Source organism: Bacillus rossius, chromosome 1 (assembly GCF_032445375.1).
Source record: "Bacillus rossius redtenbacheri isolate Brsri chromosome 1, Brsri_v3, whole genome shotgun sequence".
NCBI classification, from domain to species: Eukaryota; Metazoa; Arthropoda; class Insecta; order Phasmatodea; family Bacillidae; genus Bacillus; species Bacillus rossius.
In genome coordinates this window covers 117,753,701-117,773,376 of record NC_086330.1, presented here as the reverse complement: position 1 = coordinate 117,773,376, position 19,676 = coordinate 117,753,701, and the positions used below count along the sequence as shown (strand labels likewise).

Below are 19,676 nucleotides of genomic sequence, written 5' to 3'. Positions count from 1 at the left end.
GATCTGGCATAGGAATGTTTTGAGTTAGAAATTAAACACATTAAAAATTATGTAAGCTGGAAAAATGGCTGAGATTCCCACGTGAAAATAATTGTTCCATGTTTCAGTTGCATGGATAGGAGTGTTACATCGAGGATCACAAAGAGCATTTAAGATAACAGTTGATACTAATTTGAAGAAAAAAAAACTGTAGTGGTTCTCAGAGACACGGATAAATTCTTCAAAATATCTTTTCTACAAACTACCTTAATGGCCCCGCCTACCTGATGGCTACACATGCGGTGTGCAGAGCTTTACAAGAAACCACGTGATGTGCAAACTGCTCATGATATCCGAGTGGGGTCTGTTTACGGAAACCCTTGTAGAATAAGCTGAGAGTGGATGAGTAGTACAGTTTCCGTTTTTCCTTTTTAAAGTGTATTTTTAGAAGAGTGAAAATGACTTAAACGTGGTTCCAGAATAATTTTGATGCATGAAACAACTGTAGAGATTCTTGAAAACACTCACGGACTTACAGCACACCTTTATCTTCATTTTTCTGTCATATAATGTTACGGTCACCGCTCAAAACTCAAAGCTGTCCTATGAACGACAAGAAGACTGCGCGCCAGTTCATAGCTTTGCGTTTAGAGGCGATACCGCGCTAGAGGCACCAGCGAGCGTCACACATATCATCCCGCCTTACTAACACGATGCACCGCTGACAAGGCGAGTTCCTCAAATCAATTTTGTGATGCCTAATTCGAACGGCACAGACAAAATTCTCCTTAGCTTTGCTATATCCTACGTAATAAAAGTTCACTATTGAGTGAAATGTGAAACATCTTGTTTTATCGTTTATTTGTTAAACTGTCCTATATTTAAACCAACCTGGAACCATGTTATTCAGTTAAGAGCAAGAAAGTACAATTAGACAAAGAACAAATGTAATTTAAAGTTTTATTATATATAATTTTACTCTGAGAAATTACGTGATTTATGTTATTCATGTCTTACCAAATAAACTGTCCGAACTGGAGAAAACATATTTGTATCGTCGATGAGAGGTAAGGCTTCTTCAACAGCGACAACGCTTGGTACCAGAACCCTTTAATAACACTTATCAGTGATTTATCATTTCCTTTCTGAGCTCTATCTTCAAAAGGATCTTCCATGGTAATTACTTTCACCTAAAAAGATATTATAGTTGTATTAATAGTTAACTCAAAATATATATTATTATAAACATCATTAACAGCTTCATAATTATTTACACCATCATCATTATCACCATTATCATTATCCCCATGATCATCACCATCACCATCAACACCATCAACACCATCAGCATCACAAACACCACCACCACAAATATCACATTTACAATCATTATAAACACCATCACCATAATCATCACCATTATCATCTTTGGTAGTAGGGGAGAAGGTAAGAATATGGACAACTTTTTTTTGTTTTGTTTTCAGGAACAAGTATGTTTAAAAGTAAATGTTTAGCGAAATTGCAAATTGTCATGTATTGATCTAAGATAACATAGGAAGAAGATTGAATTTTATATTTACAATCATAGTGAAGCTATACATTATTTAACGATTGTTTGCAAATACTGAGTCTGCAGAAGTGGGGTGATAATGTGGACCATAACTGAAAATGTGAAAAACTCATCACAAAATTGTAGTTTTATCCTACAGATTGACCCCATACACATCATGAAGCAATGCCAATTCACTCAAAAAATTTCACATTATTTATAGTCATATATAAGCCATGGGCATTTAAATTTCTGGAAGTAGGCCTTATAATAAATCTGCACTAAAAATTAAGAAAAAGGGGCCTAGATGTTAAATAATTAGCTCTAAGCTTAAATATAATCAAACCTAAAATTAATTTTACTGGATCATCAAGCGTTTTGTGTATTTGAACAAAAATCACAAATGTACAAATCACTATCACACCCACTGTATAAGTTGTTGGCCCATTCGTGACATGTTACACGCTGAACCCAGAGTTCTCCTGGTTTAAACATCGCAAAGGTCTCAGAACAAAATAAACACTCGGCATCTTCTTTTTCAGGAGCATCTTCATCAATAACTTGTTCTATCGTTGAGCTTCTTGAAGATAAACTGAGAACATCTTCGCAAGAACTTTCTGAAGATTCGCTTCTCCTTCTCTTCTGTTTGCGATTCACACGTGAAGCTACTTTGCCTGTTTCATGCGTATTTGGACTTGACTGAAGACTAGCTCTCTGTGTGTTCTTGTTCTGTTTTGTTTTTGTTTTAACAAGTTCTTTTGCAGCAGTCGCCTTCTTAGTAGTCCTTATCCTATCCATTGAAAGCTGCAACCCGTCTTTATATGGAGAAGCTGTCAGAACAGTTGCTGAAAGTGATTTACGGCCTCTATTTGACACCTTCTTGCTCAAAACTGGAACAGGAGATATATCTTCTGGGGTGATGAAGGCTTGGAGTGTGGATGGACCAGGCGTTGATGGATCCATAGCTTTTGAAGGACCTGGCTTTGGTGAGACACACTCGCGACCTACTTCATCAGTTTCTATTCCATGTGCTTCTGCTTCTTCTATCTGAGGAGGATTGACTTCATCTATGTTTCTGTCATCAGTGTCTTGAGCTGGTCTACATTGTTCATTGCTTTCGTCCGCAGGATTTTCTGCTACTAGTGCAGAGGCAACGAAGACAGCATCGTCAAAAACTTGTCTGTCAAAGGGATGTATTCCCATACATTTAAAACCCCTCACAGCAATAGCACCTGTCTGAACCTTCAGATAGGCTTTTCCAAACATTTCCTCAATGTCATATACATCCAAACCACCTGAACGGAGAACTTGTCTTATTTCGTAACTGTAATAAGTTTTCAATGGACCCATGAAGGTTCGGTCCATAGGCTGGAGCCTGTGGGTTGTGTGAGGAGGTAAGCACAAAAGGGTGATGTAATGCCCTCTTGCTTTCAGGATTACGTCCAAATTCCGGGAATGAGAATTATGACCGTCCAGTATGAGCAGAACAGGATCCTCGGCCGACGGTTTCACATGTTTGATAAAATGATCTAACAATTCAGTGAAAAGATCACTTTGAACCCAGCCTGATGGGTGGCAATTTCCTATTGCTCCAGGAGGAGCATCTTTCATTAATCTCTGGGTCCAGGTTTACGGGGAAATATCATTATCGTAGGGACGAAATCCCCTCCAGCACTCATGCAGGCAACAAAGGTGACAAGTCTTCCCCTCTCCGCAGTTGTAAGAGAACCTATCTGCTTCTTTCCTTTCAGACCAACAATGTGAGCTTGTTTAGACTGCACAACACTAAGACCACTTTCATCGACATTGTAAATGCGACTAGCAGAATACTGATGTCTGGAATATTCCTGTTCCAAAAGATCAAAAAACTTCATTACACTTTCTTTATTGAAACCGATTGCACGAGCGAATGATGTTTCTTCAAGTTTTCTAACAGAGAGCTTGTCCCTGTGACGGTGCATGAAATGGTCAAACCATGCTCGACCAGCCATAACTTGTCTAAATTAGTGCAAAATGTTGTTTTTGGTTGAAACCTGCAACAGCCACGTCGACGATGACGTCAGGGCGCGGCCACTGCTATCCCGTCTTCCGTTAGGCTTTCTCTCTCTAGTTCCATCTCTCACTCCTTTCTTGTATCCCCTCCAGTCTGGGTTCTGCGCATGCGCCTGGCCGGGGCCATGTTATTTAAGCCCGGGAGAGCCCGGACTGGTTCTTATTCTTCGTTTAGGTCTGCACCGACTAGTAACTGTTGTAATTACTAATCATAATGTAGAGGTCTAGAAAAGACTTAGGCGAGTGACGGTGTGGCAGTGAAAAACGAGCATGGCAAGTATTCGATAACTGTGGTGTTCGTGGCAGATGGTGGCTCTGCGTATCCATGATTTAAATTAATGATAGTTCTCTTTTCCTCTAAATTATATGTTTTGGATGCCACCTGGAAAAAATTAAAGTTTGGGTTATATCGGTTTTGGATTGCGTTTGTGAGAATTTAATGTTTTGAATACTCTTTAGGGAGCTTCACTCCTCGAGACCTTGCCATGGGTCATTAACCGCAGCCACGTGCGTGGATCTTAATTGTAAAGTCGCTCTTTAATATCACGTTGGCTTAATTGATATTTCCGTATATTCTAACATGACGAGTCACTGTAAATGTAATTGTCCATTTAACTTTTCCATTTTAAATTGAATCAGTAAGTGGTCCACGTGGCCAGTTGCATCGAGCTGCAGATGCTGGCGTAACTATTAAGAAGATTGTTTGTAGTGGGAATATGATAGGGATTCATTCCCCTGTTCAGTCTTGATAAAGTTGCATGTTCGTTCGCAAGGGATTATATGAAGCATTTATTCGCTAGAAAGATAACAGGCGGGTTTAATAGGCATTCAATGCTTAAACCTGTATTGTCTTTCATGCCCAGCATATTCAGTCGTGCAATTGTCGTTTAAATAAGTTTGTAGATTGTTATACACGCGGGATGTTTGTATCCCTGTGGCGTATCACATGCACGTGCGCGTGTCGACATAAGTGTTACGATCATTGTAAATGATCTATTTTAATGTGATTGAGAATATATGTTTAATGTCTTATGAGCACTATTTTGTCCTAGTGCTAATTATCTCGGAAACTTAAAGTTTTCTATTTACTGTTGTCAAGATAAATATATAAGTAATAAAGTTTTGTATTCGGATAAAATTGTGAAATGACATTTAATGTCTGGTTAGAGTGGAATAATGAAGGTCGACTTGAATAAACTTTTCCTTATGGTTCACAACCCAGTGCCAAGCTCCCTTGTCCTTTACAGCATGGACCTTGTATGTAATAACATGAAAATTATGTGGCTAGTGTAAACTACGCTAGGACTTAGGGCTATGGACATATAGGCCCTTAAGTAGACGTTAGAAAAAGTAGACCACATTTCAACTGCGCAACTCTGCTATAGGAGTTGGCTTCGGCGTTGTGTGTTTGTTTGTTCCAGGAATATGGCGACTCAAGGGGCTTCCACCTCCTGGGTATAAGAGCTCAAGAGAGCCGACCTGCTCGAGTATTTGAAGGAGAATGAAATTCCCTATGAGGAATCCAATACCGTGGCAGAATTGAGGGCATTGCTGGTCCGATACGTTCGTGATGAAGCTGAGAAGTCAGAGACCCCCCAGACGCGGCAGTCCGCCCGATCCGTGAGTCCAGTTAATACCCAGTTTAATTTAAAATTATTCTTTGCGTCGTTAAAGTCGCTTCCGCGCCTTGTAGGAAAGGAGCCGAAGTCCGTGCTCGATTTCCTCATTAAAACAGGGCAAACGGCTAATTTAAAACTAGTAAGCGAGCCCGAATTTTTGAAATCCTTACTTAGTGTTTGTGGGGAAGCGTACCTGCAGCTTCTGACTGAAGCTATAGATAAGGGTCATTTCTTTTTGCAGTTCAAAAAGGCGGTATTGCAGTTTGCATGTCCTCCACGTGTGATGTAATCTTGTAAGCGAGACATGGTGTATCGCTTTCAAGCGCCAGATGAGCCCTTGTTGCAATTTGTTAATTCCGTCGCCGCTTATGCGGAAATAATGGATTTGGGTATTCCGGAAGGAGAGCTAGTTCAGGTAATACTAGGTAACGTTTCTCCGCTGGCATTACAGAACAGTGCTATGTTGTCACCCCCGCAGAATCTAGAGGCACTACGCAAATGGTGCGGAGATGTAGAAAATAGATTGTTAACTGTCCAGAAATATCATGAGGAGCTACAGAGTACCAAGTTAGCGCGAAGTAATCCTGTGAAACTAAATGATCCACGTCATTCAGGAAACGGTGTTTTCCCAGGTTCAGAAATAACAAGAGGTGACGTGCGTGTTTGTGCATGTGAAGGCGCATTAGGTCTAACCAGTGCTCCGCGCTTGCCCGTAGGCCAGCCGAGCGCGACTCGTAAACGGGCTCAGCGGTCAAATGCTCCGGTCGTCGCGGCGACCGGGTTCAGGTGTGCCAACTGTAGCATGTTCGGCCACGCAACGGCTGAGTGCATGCAGCCGGCAGTAGACTTATCACAGCGGAGATGTTTCCGATGTGAACGCACGGGACATTACCGTTCGGAATGTCCGGGAAACGCCAGGGGACTCGGCGTATAGTTGGTCACTGTAGTCGTGTTAGACAAAAAACCAACAACAGGGTATTTTGTAATATAGTGCACGTACAAGTGTTTGAAAAGAATTACCCAGCCTTAGTAGACACAGGTGCTACTTGTTCCTTAATTAGTAAAAAGTTTATAACTAACCTTAAGAATCAATACCCCCATCAAGTAAAGATTAACCAGAGTAAAAACATACACGTGTGCGTGGCTAATAGCCAAGTGATGCATTCCGGTACTGAGGTAATATTACATTTGAAAATTCAAAGATTCTCGTGGAATTGGAAATTTATTGTCATTGAAAACCTGGCTGAGGATATTATCTTGGGTCTAGATTTCCTAGGAGCTACGCGTTGCGTGTTGGACGTAGCGAATCACGAACTCAAATTTAGTTTTGCCCCTCAGGCTAAAATTTACCTCACCCACCAAAATAAAACTCCCATAATTTTATCGGGTCGTGGACAGGAACATAATCCCGGGAAACAAAGGGATATTGCTAGATTAATAGGAGAATTTCCCGACGTCATTACCAAACAATTAGGTTAATGCGACGTTCTCCCGTATAAATTTTTTTTGAAAGATGAGACGCCAGTCAGGGAAAAAATATTTCAAAATTTCTCCACCTCAAATGCAGATTCTACGTGAAAAGATAAATCGCATGTTGGATGCAGGAGTTATCTCGCCGACCGTTTCTAACTATCGTTCACCAGCTTTCCTCGTAGGAAAAAAGGAACCAGGGGAATTCCGTTTTGTTACTGATTTCTCTCAGCTTAATAAACGTATATTGGAAGACCAGTTCCCCTTACCGACGGTAGAGAGCGCCCTGCAACACCTGTGGAAGACCCGTTATTTTTCAGTTATAGACCTGAATTCCAGATTTCACCAGTGTTTGTTGGATCCGGTTTGTCGTAAATACACAGCATTTGCCACCCCTTGGGGTCAATACCACTTCAATCGTATACCCATGGGTGTGAGTTTTGGAAGCCAGGCCTTAAGCCGCATACTTGACCACGTACTAAATGATGTAAAGTATAAACACGTATTTAACTACGTCGATGACATAATAGTATATAGTCAAACATGGAAGGAGCATGTATGTCATCTGAGAGACATATTTGAACGCCTTAGGGCGGCGAAATTAACTGTAAATCCTAACAAAATTGATTTGGGTCGTAAACATGTTAAATTTTTAGGTTACGTAATATCCCAGGGAAATCTGATCATGAATCCGGACAAAGTTGCGCCTATTGTGAATTTTCCACGTCTTAAGAATATAAAAGGTATTCAGAAATGTTTAGGGATGACGGGGTATTACGCGAGATTCATACCAAATTAGGCGACGGTATGTACGCCCCTCAATAAATTACGTAAGAAAGGAGTAAACTTTGACTGGGGATATTCGCAGCAAAAGTCATTTGAAAGCTTAAAACACCTTCTTATCTCTCCACCAGTTTTGATTTTACCGGATTTTGGAAAACGCTTTGCCCTACAGGTAGATGCCTCCAGCGTAGCACTAGGTGCAGTGTTAGGCCACCTAGACATGGATGTGCTGAGACCCATTGCCTTTGCTAGCAAAACCCTCAGCGAAAGCGAAAAACGGTTAGGCGCTACGAAAAAGAGGCCCTAGCTTGTCTGTTTGGGGTAGAAAAATTGGCATCATATTTAGATTGTAAAGAATTTGATCTGTATACAGACAACCAAGCCCTCAGCTGGTTGTATAATCATCCGCACCAACTGGGAAAATTAGGCCGATGGATTTTGAGACTTTCAAAATTTAAATTTAAAATTCACCATATTAAAGGTACAGAAAATGTAGTGGCAGACACCTTGTCGAGAATGTTTAATCCAGAGGAATTTATTATTGATGAAAAACACAGTGAACACGATTCTTTTAACGGTAACACATGTAAAATTTTCCCTGAATCATATTTCAATTTACGTGATTGTCAACGGGAGGATAAACTCTGTAAGGAAATAAAACATAAATTACAGGCTAAAGAAAATGTTCCTTACGTTATGCAGGATGATGTGGTGTACTACACCGGTAAATCGGGTAGAATGAAGAAAGAGGTGGTGCCTGAGAGATTGCGCCCCATGGTCTTACAGTATTTCCATGACTCGTTAATTGGGGGTCATTTAGGTATGGAGAAAACGTATAAACGCATAAGTGCGCATCTGGCGTGGCTAGAATTGCGTACGGATGTACGTAAGTACGTACGTACTTGCAAAGATTGTCAGCTGTCTAAACCCCCCCTGACCACTAAGGTAGGCCTATACTGTGCGGACCCACCTGTGGCACAGTGGCATGTACTACATGTGGATATTTTTGGTCCGTTAACACGTTCCAAATGAGGAAATAACTGTATATTAGTAGTCCTGGATATTTTTACAAAATTTGTAGTTCTTCTGCCCTTAAGGAACATGAAAGCCGCCTCCATCGTGAAAGCGTTACGCGATCACGTGTGGAAGTTGTTAGGAGCTCCAGCCATGATAGTTAGTGATAATGCGAGGTATTTCCAATCCACATTGTGGAAGGAAATGTGCCTAGAATGGGCGATTCGCCCTATATATAGTAGCGCGTATTTCCCTCAGGGAAACCAGTCGGAACGCACGAATAAAGTGTTGAAAGGGATTATCACGTCTTTATACAGGGATGACCAGGCCGTTTGGGACAGCGACCTGGATTTCATTAACGTAGGTTTGAATTCGGCTGTTCACTTCTCCACTGGGTTTCCTCCCTCCATCCCGTTTCTTGGCAGGGAACTCACGCATCCTCTCCTAAATCAGTGGGGACTCCCGCCTCTGGAACAGGGCTCTGACGAACGTGAATTTGACATGGTGATTCGAAAGGTCACTCAGAATCTCGCGAAGGCTCGAGAGGTCGTCAAGGGCTTGTATGATTCGCAGAGGAAGCCCCATGAGTTCAAAGTAAACCACACAGTTGTATGTAGAAATTATGTTTTGCCCTCACTCGCTGACAAAATTAATATTAAATTAATACCACCATATACTGGCCCCTATGTAATTAATAAAATATTGGGACCGAATACCGTCTTGTTAAAAGAAATAGGTAGAAGGGGTAGACTGCGCAAGGCGCATGTTTCACAAATTAAGATGTTTCACACTCCCCCTTAAATGCTCAACGAAGTTGTTTGTTTGTTGCTTCGTTTTGCTGCTGTTTCACACGTTTTGCAGGTTAACGTGTGTCCTTTTATCCGTTCCCACGGTGGTCGCCCCGACGGTCGTCACTACGAGATCGTCACGGCCGCACGAAAACTACAAGACCGTACGCCGCCTGCCTGCCTAGAGTTTGAACTACCCCCACCCTGATGTGAACGAGTAAGGATTGCGCCTGCACCGCTGTACGCCGTCGGATGTACGCGGACCTGGGACTAGCGCTGATGACGGGCGTGCCGACCACGCGGGAGCAAACCGCCCCTGCCGACTACGTGCGCCCCTGTCTGGGCCAGACGGGAATGCTGTCCGGTGTGCTGAAGCGAATCATGGAGTCCCAACGTGCCCTTCCGAGTCATGGACGGAAGGCGCGCCTGTGCACGTGCCGCGGGATGAGTCTCGTGACTCGCTGGCCGCCCGCTCGCAACGTGGCGCCTGAGTAAGATGATGAGGAGCCGCAAGGCCGCTCAAGGTCAGGCGCTTGACCGACTTCTGGCCGCAACGCAAGGCGCGGCCTGTCACCTGTTCCGCCCGCTCGCACGGTCGCCCAGCCGGACGTAACAGCCCAGCCGTGAGCCACTGACGTCACTTGTTCGACGGAGATGCCGAGGAGTCAAGTCGATCGGGTCGGACTGACCGAGCCTATGGTCAGTCGGAACCCTTGATCGCGAAGATGGATACTGCGCTCCAAGAGGCCCATCTACGTAGAAGAGGAAAGGCTGAGCTGAGAAGGACAGCGCGGGAGCGGAAACGCCGAATGGAGAGTTCCTGTAGGCCAGTTTCTGGCCAGGTAGTGGTGCGCCATTGGTTGCGGACCATCTGGGCGCGATGACTGGAAACGCTGTGTTAAGAATATTCTGCATGTTCAAGAGACACGGGAACCTGGACCACAGTTGCTGTTCTCAAGACGAAGATCGACAAGGAACATAATGGACACTCATATGTTAATTCATGCATTTGATATATAAGGCAAATAATGTTTCGGCAAAGGGGGGGGCAAGGTTTACTCTAGGGGAGGGGGGTTGAAACCTGCAACAGCCACGTCGACGATGACGTCAGGGCGCGGCCACTGCTATCCCGTCTTCCGTTTGGCTTTCTCTCTCTAGTTCCACCTCTCAATCCTTTCTTGTATCCCCTCCAGTCTGGGTTCTGCGCGTGCGCGCCTGGCCGGGGCCATGTTATTTAAGCCCGGGAGAGCCCGGACTCGTTCTTATTCTTCGTTTAGGTCTGCACCGACTAGTAACTGTTGTAATTACTAATCGAATGAAGAGGTCTAGAAAAGACTTAGGCGAGTGACGGCGTGGCAGCGAAAAACGAGCATGGCAAGTATTCGATAACTGTGGTGTTCGTGGCAGACGGTGGCTCTGCGTATCCATGATTTAAATTAATGATAGTTCTCTTTTCCTCTAAATTATATGTTTTGGATGCCACCTGGAAAAAATTAAAGTTTGGGTTATATCGGTTTTGGATTGCGTTTGTGAGAATTTAATGTTTTGAATACTCTTTAGGGAGCTTCACTCCTCGAGACCTTGCCATGGGTCGTTAACCGCAGCCACGTGCGTGGATCTTAATTGTAAAGTCGCTCTTTAATATCACGTTGGCTTAATTGATATTTCCGTATATTCTAACATGACGAGTCACTGTAAATGTAATTGTCCATTTAACTTTTCCATTTTAAATTGAATCAGTAAGTGGTCCACGTGGCCAGTTGCATCGAGCTGTAGATGCTGGCGTAACTATTAAGAAGATTGTTTGTAGTGGGAATATGATAGGGATTCATTCCCCTGTTCAGTCTTGATAAAGTTGCATGTTCGTTCGCAAGGGATTATATGAAGCATTTATTCGCTAGAAAGAGAACAGGCGGGTTTAATGGGCATTCAATGCTTAAACCTGTATTGTCTTTCATGCCCAGCATATTCAGTCGTGCAATTGTCGTTTAAATAAGTTTGTAGATTGTTATACACGCGGGATGTTTGTATCCCTGTGGCGTATCACATGCACGTGCGCGTGTCGACATAAGTGTTACGATCATTGTAAATTATCTATTTTAATGTTGACGTCGTCCGACCGAAGGCCAGCCTAAAGCCCGATCTGCAACCGCCAGTATTCAACCCCGCTAACGGAACGCGCCCCTAGCCATGGCCCACCCGAGTCAGGTGAGCCACCAGCAACCAAGGTAGAACCCGGCCCCCCCTAATAAACAGACCGACATTACAACCGACCACGTTGCAAAAACAAACACAGAATATTAAACAATATTATGTATACATTAAAAGTTGATTAACGAAAGAGCGACGTAGGAGTGCCCGGGCACTCACATGTGTAAATACGTCGATACGTGTGTGAGTGTCCCCCTGGCGGCCTTCTGCCTAAATTAGTCAATTAACCCATGTGACATAATTATTAACCCCTTGTGTTGCGTTATTACCCCCACCAGAGCAGTCCGGCAAGAGACGAACAGTCGCTGGAATGACGTAAAATTTAAATGAAATAATTCCTAAACATACTAACTTCTATTTGTAGAAGGGACGAGTGATCTTGATTCAGCTTTAATAATTAATGTAAGAATTTAATGCCCTTAAATTCTCTTATTAACATGTCACATTAGAAAATAACGTAATGAGGTCAACCCTGGCGCGAGGGCCACCGAGCCTCGCCCGGGCGCCATGACATCACGCCAGTACATCGCGACTCGTGGACCGGGGCGGACGCACGTCCCACGGAGAGACATGATTCATTGTCTGCATTGAACTCACTTCTGGTAATTATAGTCACTTCCTCGAAACCTCTTTTTACTTATCTCTCCGTGCGTACCCGGTCCAATTTTCGGTCCAGGACTTAATCCGGCCGCATAACTTTTAAAACCCCCTGCACCACACTTGGTCTGTGGGATAGTTTCAGCATACAGCACGAGCCGCCTCCCGAAGAACAGAACTTTAATTAAAACCAGTCGCTCCGGCGCTGACTCCAACCCGTAAGGGAACTTTGAGCGAATTTAGCTGCGGTCCACGCTCCACTACAGTGGACGCGAACACCGCCTTGAGACGTTGTTATACGGGATTGGCCGCCTCCAATCACCCTCAACCCTCTTTAAGTAACCAGGCTCAGAAACGCCTAGTGCCACGCTAATACGTAATTAATTAGTAACTTTGTGCGACACCTTGAATCTAGAACGTTTTCCTTTGTGAACTTGTGCGACGCATCACCGCGTAACATTCAATAAACTTGTGCAACGCATCTTCGCGTCCCATTTTTATGAACTTGTGCCATGTCTTATTACGTAACTTTCAAACTATCCTTGTGTAATTGTGTAATTTCTGTATTGTGTGACATCAACCGCTGTAAGACGTGGCGTGTGACCAACGGTGTTACACCTGAACCACAGTCGCATGAATAAATGATGTACATCATTTGTTGCATCACTTCAGCGTATGATTACTTAACCCTACGACTCCCAACCACCGCCAAGTAGGGAATTCCTCATAACCCACGCAACATCGCCGAAGGTCCTAGTGGGCCACGCAGGGCAATCGACCCCACGACCCACCTACCGACTAGAAGCAGAGCTAGTCTGGCGCCCACCCGGACACATTACATTCACAACAGCCATTCCCGCTAGGAGCCGCACTGGGACTCGAGCCCGAGACCCCGGACGACGGCAATGTGATTGAGAATATATGTTTAATGTCTTATGAGCACTATTTTGTCCTAGTGCTAATTATCTCGGAAACTTAAAGTTTTCTATTTACTGTTGTCAAGATAAATATATAAGTAATAAAGGTTTGTATTCGGATAAAATTGTGAAATGACATTTAATGTCTGGTTAGAGTGGAATAAATAAGGTCAACTTGAATAAACTTTTCCTTATGGTTCACAACCCAGTGCCAAGCTCCCTTGTCCATTACAGCATGGACCTTGTATGTAATAACATGAAAATTATGCGGCTAGTGTAAACTACGCTAGGACTTAGGGCTGTGGACATATAGGCCCTTAAGTAGACGTTAGAAAAAGTAGACCACATTTCATGGTTGCAAGCTGATAGGCGATTTTCCTAATATCGTTTCGAGTAAGCCCATGGAAAGTATTTTCCATTAGCAGACAATACTGAACCAGTCTTTGCTCAATTTTTGGAGGGAACATAGTATGCCTACCCATCCTCTGATTTGCTACAGTCTCTGCATCAAAATGGGATTTTACTTTCCTCAATAATGTTGATTTAGGGACATTAAAATATCTAGCAGCTTCATTAAGACTTTTCTTTTTTGAACGAAGAGCTGTTATGGCATTCACCATATCTTCTGGGTGCCATTTCTGCCTAAGTCCTCTCTTTTCTCTTCCCAGCTTTTTCCTTGGCATATTAGCCTAAATGGCCCACCTGGAAAAAGATAGGTTCCAAAATTAAAAAAAATATAATATGTAGGTCTAGTACCTACAAGTGCCTATTAATATGTTGATAAAATGGCTTTTGCTACAATTAAATAAGGAAATATTTAATTTGGCTTACATCAGGCCTATCTAGGTTAATGGATACTATTAAATATTTTTTATTTAAAAAAAACTTTAAAAAATGATTTTATACTACAAATATTCCAAGTAAATGAGTGATACCTACGTTAAATGACCACAATTATTACAGCAATGTTATATTGTTGTGCATTAGATTGGTGGAATTCAGGGGCGTAGCCAGGGGGGGGGTTTTAGGGGTTCGAACCCCCCCCTTAGCACCAAATCTTTAATTAATTTCTTATTCATCACTCAAACAAAATTTCATATTAAAATTAATAACATTTTTACCATTACAATATTTAAATTTAAGTACTGAAAATTGCTAAAATAGCACTATTTTACACCTTAAAATCCAAATTTTCCCGGGGGAGAACCCCCGGACCCCCCGCTTTAATACGGTGGGAAGGGGGGGGGGGGCATGCTTCTTAACACCCCCCATACGCTAATCCTGGCTACGCCACTGGTGGAATTCACTGACTAGCAACAGTAATTTTAAGCAACATTTAATAGTTGGCTCGGCCTACATGTGTATTGTGAAAGGGGTTGTAATATGGACCAGCTTGGACCAAAAAGGTCCATATTACCGCCATACCATGTTGTACAGAATAACCTCAAAATGTCGGTCTATGAATGGTATAGCGAAAATACTATTAGGTGCAGTTTGAAGCTTAACATCACTACTAATTATGTATGTATAATATTTTACAATTGTCTTAAAACGTAAGAAAAAATACTAGTTAATCTTACCTTTCAAAAAGTTTTAGATGGACAAGAACAAACACGTCAACTTGCTAGCTAAACTAAACATGAAATCCACACTAGCACCACCTGTTGACTTCTCAGGATACTCTTCGATGTGTTTATTCTAAAATCCGGCAGATCGCAGCACATACAACAGAATAACAATAATGGTCCACTTTACAACCCCAGTCCATATTCCCACCTTCTCCCCTATGTATTGGCCGTTCCGAGTGCTGGATTCTGGGCGTGGTGTGTGTGGTGGGGTCAATGACCGACTGACCTGACGTCACTGCAAACATATAGGATGCCCTTGACATTCGAAATTCCTGAAAATAACTAAAAATCACTCAAATATCTAGAATTTTTCCTATTTCTAAGGCAAAATCCCCCCCCCCCCCCCCCCCATTTTTTTAAAGGAAAATTTCCCGTTATCCCCTCAAAACTTCAAAACTTTGTAATTCGGAATGCCTCAAAAGACTTTTGCCTTTGAAAGAACCCAAATCTCTAAAAACCGCTAAATTACCCATCTACAAGCCTCCCTAAGCCCCCGAGGCCATGACCTTAACCTTGACCATAAACTTGAAATTATTTAATTTTGGGCCAAACATTCCGAAAAAATCCGAAAATATTCACAAAAATAAAAATCCCCCATAGTGACTTAGATTCCCCGTCGTCTAGCTGCTGTAAGACCTTGACCGTAAACACAATATCTTTATTTTTTGACCAAAAAATTCCAAAAAAATAGAAAATAAATAAAAATAAAGTTTACTTAAAAGTTTCACTTTTCGTTACGCCCGCCATATTACTAAAGTATGATGTCATCGTTGCACTTTTCTTTACACCCGACATCTTGGATTATAGAACGTTGCATTTTACGTTACAGACGTCATTTTGTTGTCGTCTGCTGGTGGCCGCTATCTTGGATCAGAAATATTGTTTTCGTCTGCTAGAGTGTGTTACCGACATATTAGTTTATAATTTTGACCACTAGAGTGCAGGAATAATTTATTTCTGTGGCATCCGACATCTTAGCATTAAGGCGCCATCTTGAAATTTCCTAATTATTAAGCTAGAAATTCGGGAAAATATCCAAAAATTATGAAAAAAGGTCACTTGTTAAAAAAAAAGATTGATTAGATTGATTTATGTCCTTGGTTTGATTCTTGCTTGATGCAAGTAAATATAATTTAATTAAAATTACAAAAAAAAAAAAACAGTTCTAGAAAAACAACAAAATAACAAATAAAAAATTGTTAAAGAAATTCTACAAGTACAAAAACAAACAAAGTACTAAGGTTTCTCGATGTCTACAGTATGCTTAGAAGGCGAAGCTAGTAATTTGCATACCTTGACATGAAAATTCTCAAAATTCTGAAACTTCTGGCTTGTTCTAGAACTCTATCCTTGCTCTACAACGGAGAAGTTCACTAGCTGGTAGAAATTTTTGTAAGTTGTTTCATTTTTTAATTTTATTTTTAATTTTTATTATTATTTTTTTGTAATTTTTTTAATTTTTTATCCGTGATTTTCTGATATTAAGGAAAACATGCTTTAGTTTTCTCAGTGTGTTCCTAATTATTTCTGACAATATTTTGATGGTTTTCTCCGTGTGCTCCTGATTATTTCTGACAATATTTGATGGTATTCTGCGAGTGCTTATGGTTATTCCTGTCGAGACTTCTGCTGATCTCCGAGTGCTTCTGGTTATTTCTGAGAAAACCATCTCTGCATGTAAAATCCTTTACTTAAGAGTCGCGAAATTTTTTATTTTGAGTTACATTTAAAATGTGAATTCCTGCTACCAAATTATCACTAAAAACATTTTTGTCAGCTTGAATTCAAACAAAAAACAATATTATATAATTTAGAAAAGTATGCTTTGAAACAGCTGAGAAGCACTAAAACGAAGGACACACTTCCTTCTCCTTGGTGTCTAGCGAAGCCATCATTCTTGTGCCTATAATGCGCCATTTCGGCACCATTATTTCTAATAATAATAAAAATTAGATTATTTCCTAATTTTTTTATCTAATCTTATATGCCCAGTTTTCGAATCTTCTTCGGCCCAGTGTACGGCTGGACCCATGCTTCTTCGGTGTAGTGCACTCAATCCCCCCCTTTTTTTCTAACTCGTCAACCCCAGTTTTCTCCAGCTAGTATTAGCCAAGCAGCTGGCTTCATATTTTTTCCGCTTGGAGCCATGCCCCGGGTGTTGGTAGCCAACACCGCAGTGTCGCAAAACGCTTGCAGAAAGGCAACCTGCCACCACACCACCCCTTCCGAGAGACAGCCTGACATCGGCGTCATTCACGAATAACTCCGGTCAGGTTCAACAACACCCAAGCACGTCTGTGTCTCCGATAGAAGCCCTTTCCCACCAGGGTAAGCGTTTCTCTCCAGCACCACTCCGCCCCACCCTTGCCATAGGTGTTGGGAGCCAACGACCCCCGATGACCCGGACTGCCCATCCGAGCGCGATTGGTCGCCAGTATGGGGCGCGGCATTTGAAAAGACTCGCACCCGGGTCTACTGTTCTTCATGCCCGCGACAACTAGCGAGAGCGGCCAGAACTAACAGGCAGCTTCCCCCTTCCGACAGAGGGCAGCACGGCCCTTGCTCCTCCGAGCCAGCCATAAGGTATCGACTTGGCTCCAACTCGAAAGGTTGTTCCTCACTCGTCGTTACTCGCGACTCGCCAGGGCGAGGTAGCGTGATGCGCCATCACCACCCCCCCCCCCCCTCCAGGGATGGGCGGAGTAACTTTCTTTAAATATGCATGCCGACGCCATTTTTGGACATTCGGCGGGCAGCATCTGGTCAGTAGGGACCACGCATCGCGATTCGCGAGAGTCTGCCACTGTATTATTTCCAAGACTCGGCACTATGTCATGTAGTCTCGAACATCAAGGCATATATGCCTTATTTTTCTTACATTTAAAATTGGCTGCCTGTACTAGTTATTTTTTTAATATAATTTTTTTTACTTTTCTCGTAATGGCTACCGCGGACTTCCGCGTCGGGAATTGCCAACACTACTACTGGAGCCAGCTAACGTGACTTCACCCTGCTGTTTTGGGTAAGTTATCGTCAAATCACTCCCCCCTCCTTTTGCCTTTCCCTGGGCGTAACCTTGCCCAGCTTTAGCCGCTTGTTAACCAGTATAAGCAATTTGGGACTTTTGTTACAGGCGGGGTCCAAGAATTAGGCCCAAGAATTAGATGCAAGAATTAGAATGGAACTTCACTGCCAAAATTAGCAGACCGTGATTGGGCTCATGGAGTCACAAGATTTCTCCCCACACCGGTCGACATGCAAGTTTCTTCATAAATCGACTTCCTCTGTACTTTTATCTACAGAAACACCCGGTGCCAGGACTGTCAGTTTTCAGGACATAGGAGCTGGTTAAACTAATTTTAAAAGCAAATTGAAAATGTAAATTGTCTTTCTTTTGAGCCTGCGAACTCACATAAAACCAGGGTCAAGTTTAAGAGATATGGTTATTTTTTTTTTTTATGTATTTTTCGCCTCGGGGCTTCCTTCTGTTTGTAATTAATGTATTTTAATACATGTGTGTTCTAAGATAAAAGAAAAGAAAAAAGCTAAGTAAATCAAACTAGCACTATTGGTTTTTCGTTATTATTCATCTTTGATCCACATAGCCTCCTAGAGTTACTAGTAGGTTATAAGTAAATTCCTTTGTTCGATGTCTGGGCACCTCTGAGATCATTGTGTTTTTTTTTTGTTTGTGGGCTGGACCTTCTAAGGCCTTATTTTTACTTATTGATTTATTGAGTGTTTATCTGTAGCCCAGCATACATTACAAAATGGTAGCAGAGCATGGTTTGCTCTTTGCTACATTCTCTTGCGATAGTTATTGAGTATCCGCATATCACATAAAAGAAATAAATATTTTTACCTCTAAACAACACGAGACGACATCTGTTGGCAAGAATGAGCTCTATTTTCAACAATTTATTTTGCATGAGATAAATTAACTCTCGCTGCTGAAGGTAGCTAAAGACAGTAATGAGCCAAGTAGTCTCGTATCCATGTAGACTTGTAGACTTGTAGCCTTTTTGACTTGCAGCTTCATAGTCAGTTGTAGCCATGGAGTCTTGTAGCTTCTTATCCTCCTAGTCTAGTAGCTTAATGGCAGCTAGGCCTAATACCTTTTTGGAGCCAATCACTGTTGGAGCCACAAAACTGATAAAGTTAAAGACTGTTGAAGTCAATGACTGTTGAAGCCAATGACTGTTGGAGACAAAATACTGTTAGAGTCAATGATTGTAGAGATAATTAATTTTGGAGGCATTATATTCTAACGTAAAATTAACGATCGCATCCTACTGAGTTGAATGTTTGTGAAAATTTACGTTCAAAGGCACGTCCTTTTGGTTATATGTACTTCCATATGTGGAATTTTGGTCCAAATGTGCGTCCTTTTCATTAAATGAGCTTCCTTTTTGTCAAATTTTCGTCCAAATGTTTGTTCTTTTCGTTAAAATGTGTGTCCTGTGTATACATTGTGTATTTGCAGGGGCGGATACATGATTGACTTTGGGGGGGGGGGGGGGGGGCATTGGGAGTCTGGAATTCCCCCCCCCCCCCAAACCGGCCACTGGTAAAGCTCCAACAGAATTTTCTTTTGATGTTAATGGGTAGCCATATAAATACCATTTACAGTTTTATAAAACTTATATGTTTAATAAAATGATAAGGACATCAATAAATTATACAAGAGTAGTTTAATTCTTACATAGTAATTTAATCTAGTCTTAGGGATAGTTTTCTTATATGCTTTCTGGGAAACACCTCAAGAACTTCCTCAGCTGTTTTCAAAGATACAATATCTTGGTTTATGTGTAGTAGTGCTAGTCTGTTTAACCTCTCTTCAGTCACTGTAGCTCTTAGGTAAGTTTTAAGTCGTCTAAGTGTTGAGAATGAACATTCCGCTGTACTGGATGTGACTGGGAGAGTGCAGATGATCTGGAAAAGTATTCTTAGATTTGGCAAAATCTGTTGCCAGTTTGTATGCTTGAGAAGGATGTTTTGGCATATCATCGGGCTTAGATAACCACATTTTTTTAAAAATATTATGCTCTCCCTTCACAGCAGAAAAACAA

General features: G+C 42.0%; 1 protein-coding gene across 4 annotated transcripts in view; it reads right to left on the bottom strand.

Moving 5' to 3' along the window:
- LOC134543053 (synaptic vesicle glycoprotein 2A-like) overlaps positions 1 to 19,676 on the bottom strand; it is a 130,886-nt gene that overhangs the window by 26,252 nt on the left and 84,958 nt on the right. For 3 of the 4 annotated variants that reach the window (XM_063387782.1, XM_063387774.1, XM_063387792.1), the window contains exon 7: positions 997 to 1,169. In XM_063387782.1, the coding sequence (XP_063243852.1) occupies positions 997 to 1,169 (173 nt within the window). Of the gene's footprint in view, positions 1 to 996; positions 1,170 to 19,676 lie in introns of those variants that run through there. The other variant, XM_063387827.1, reaches the window with a different exon arrangement.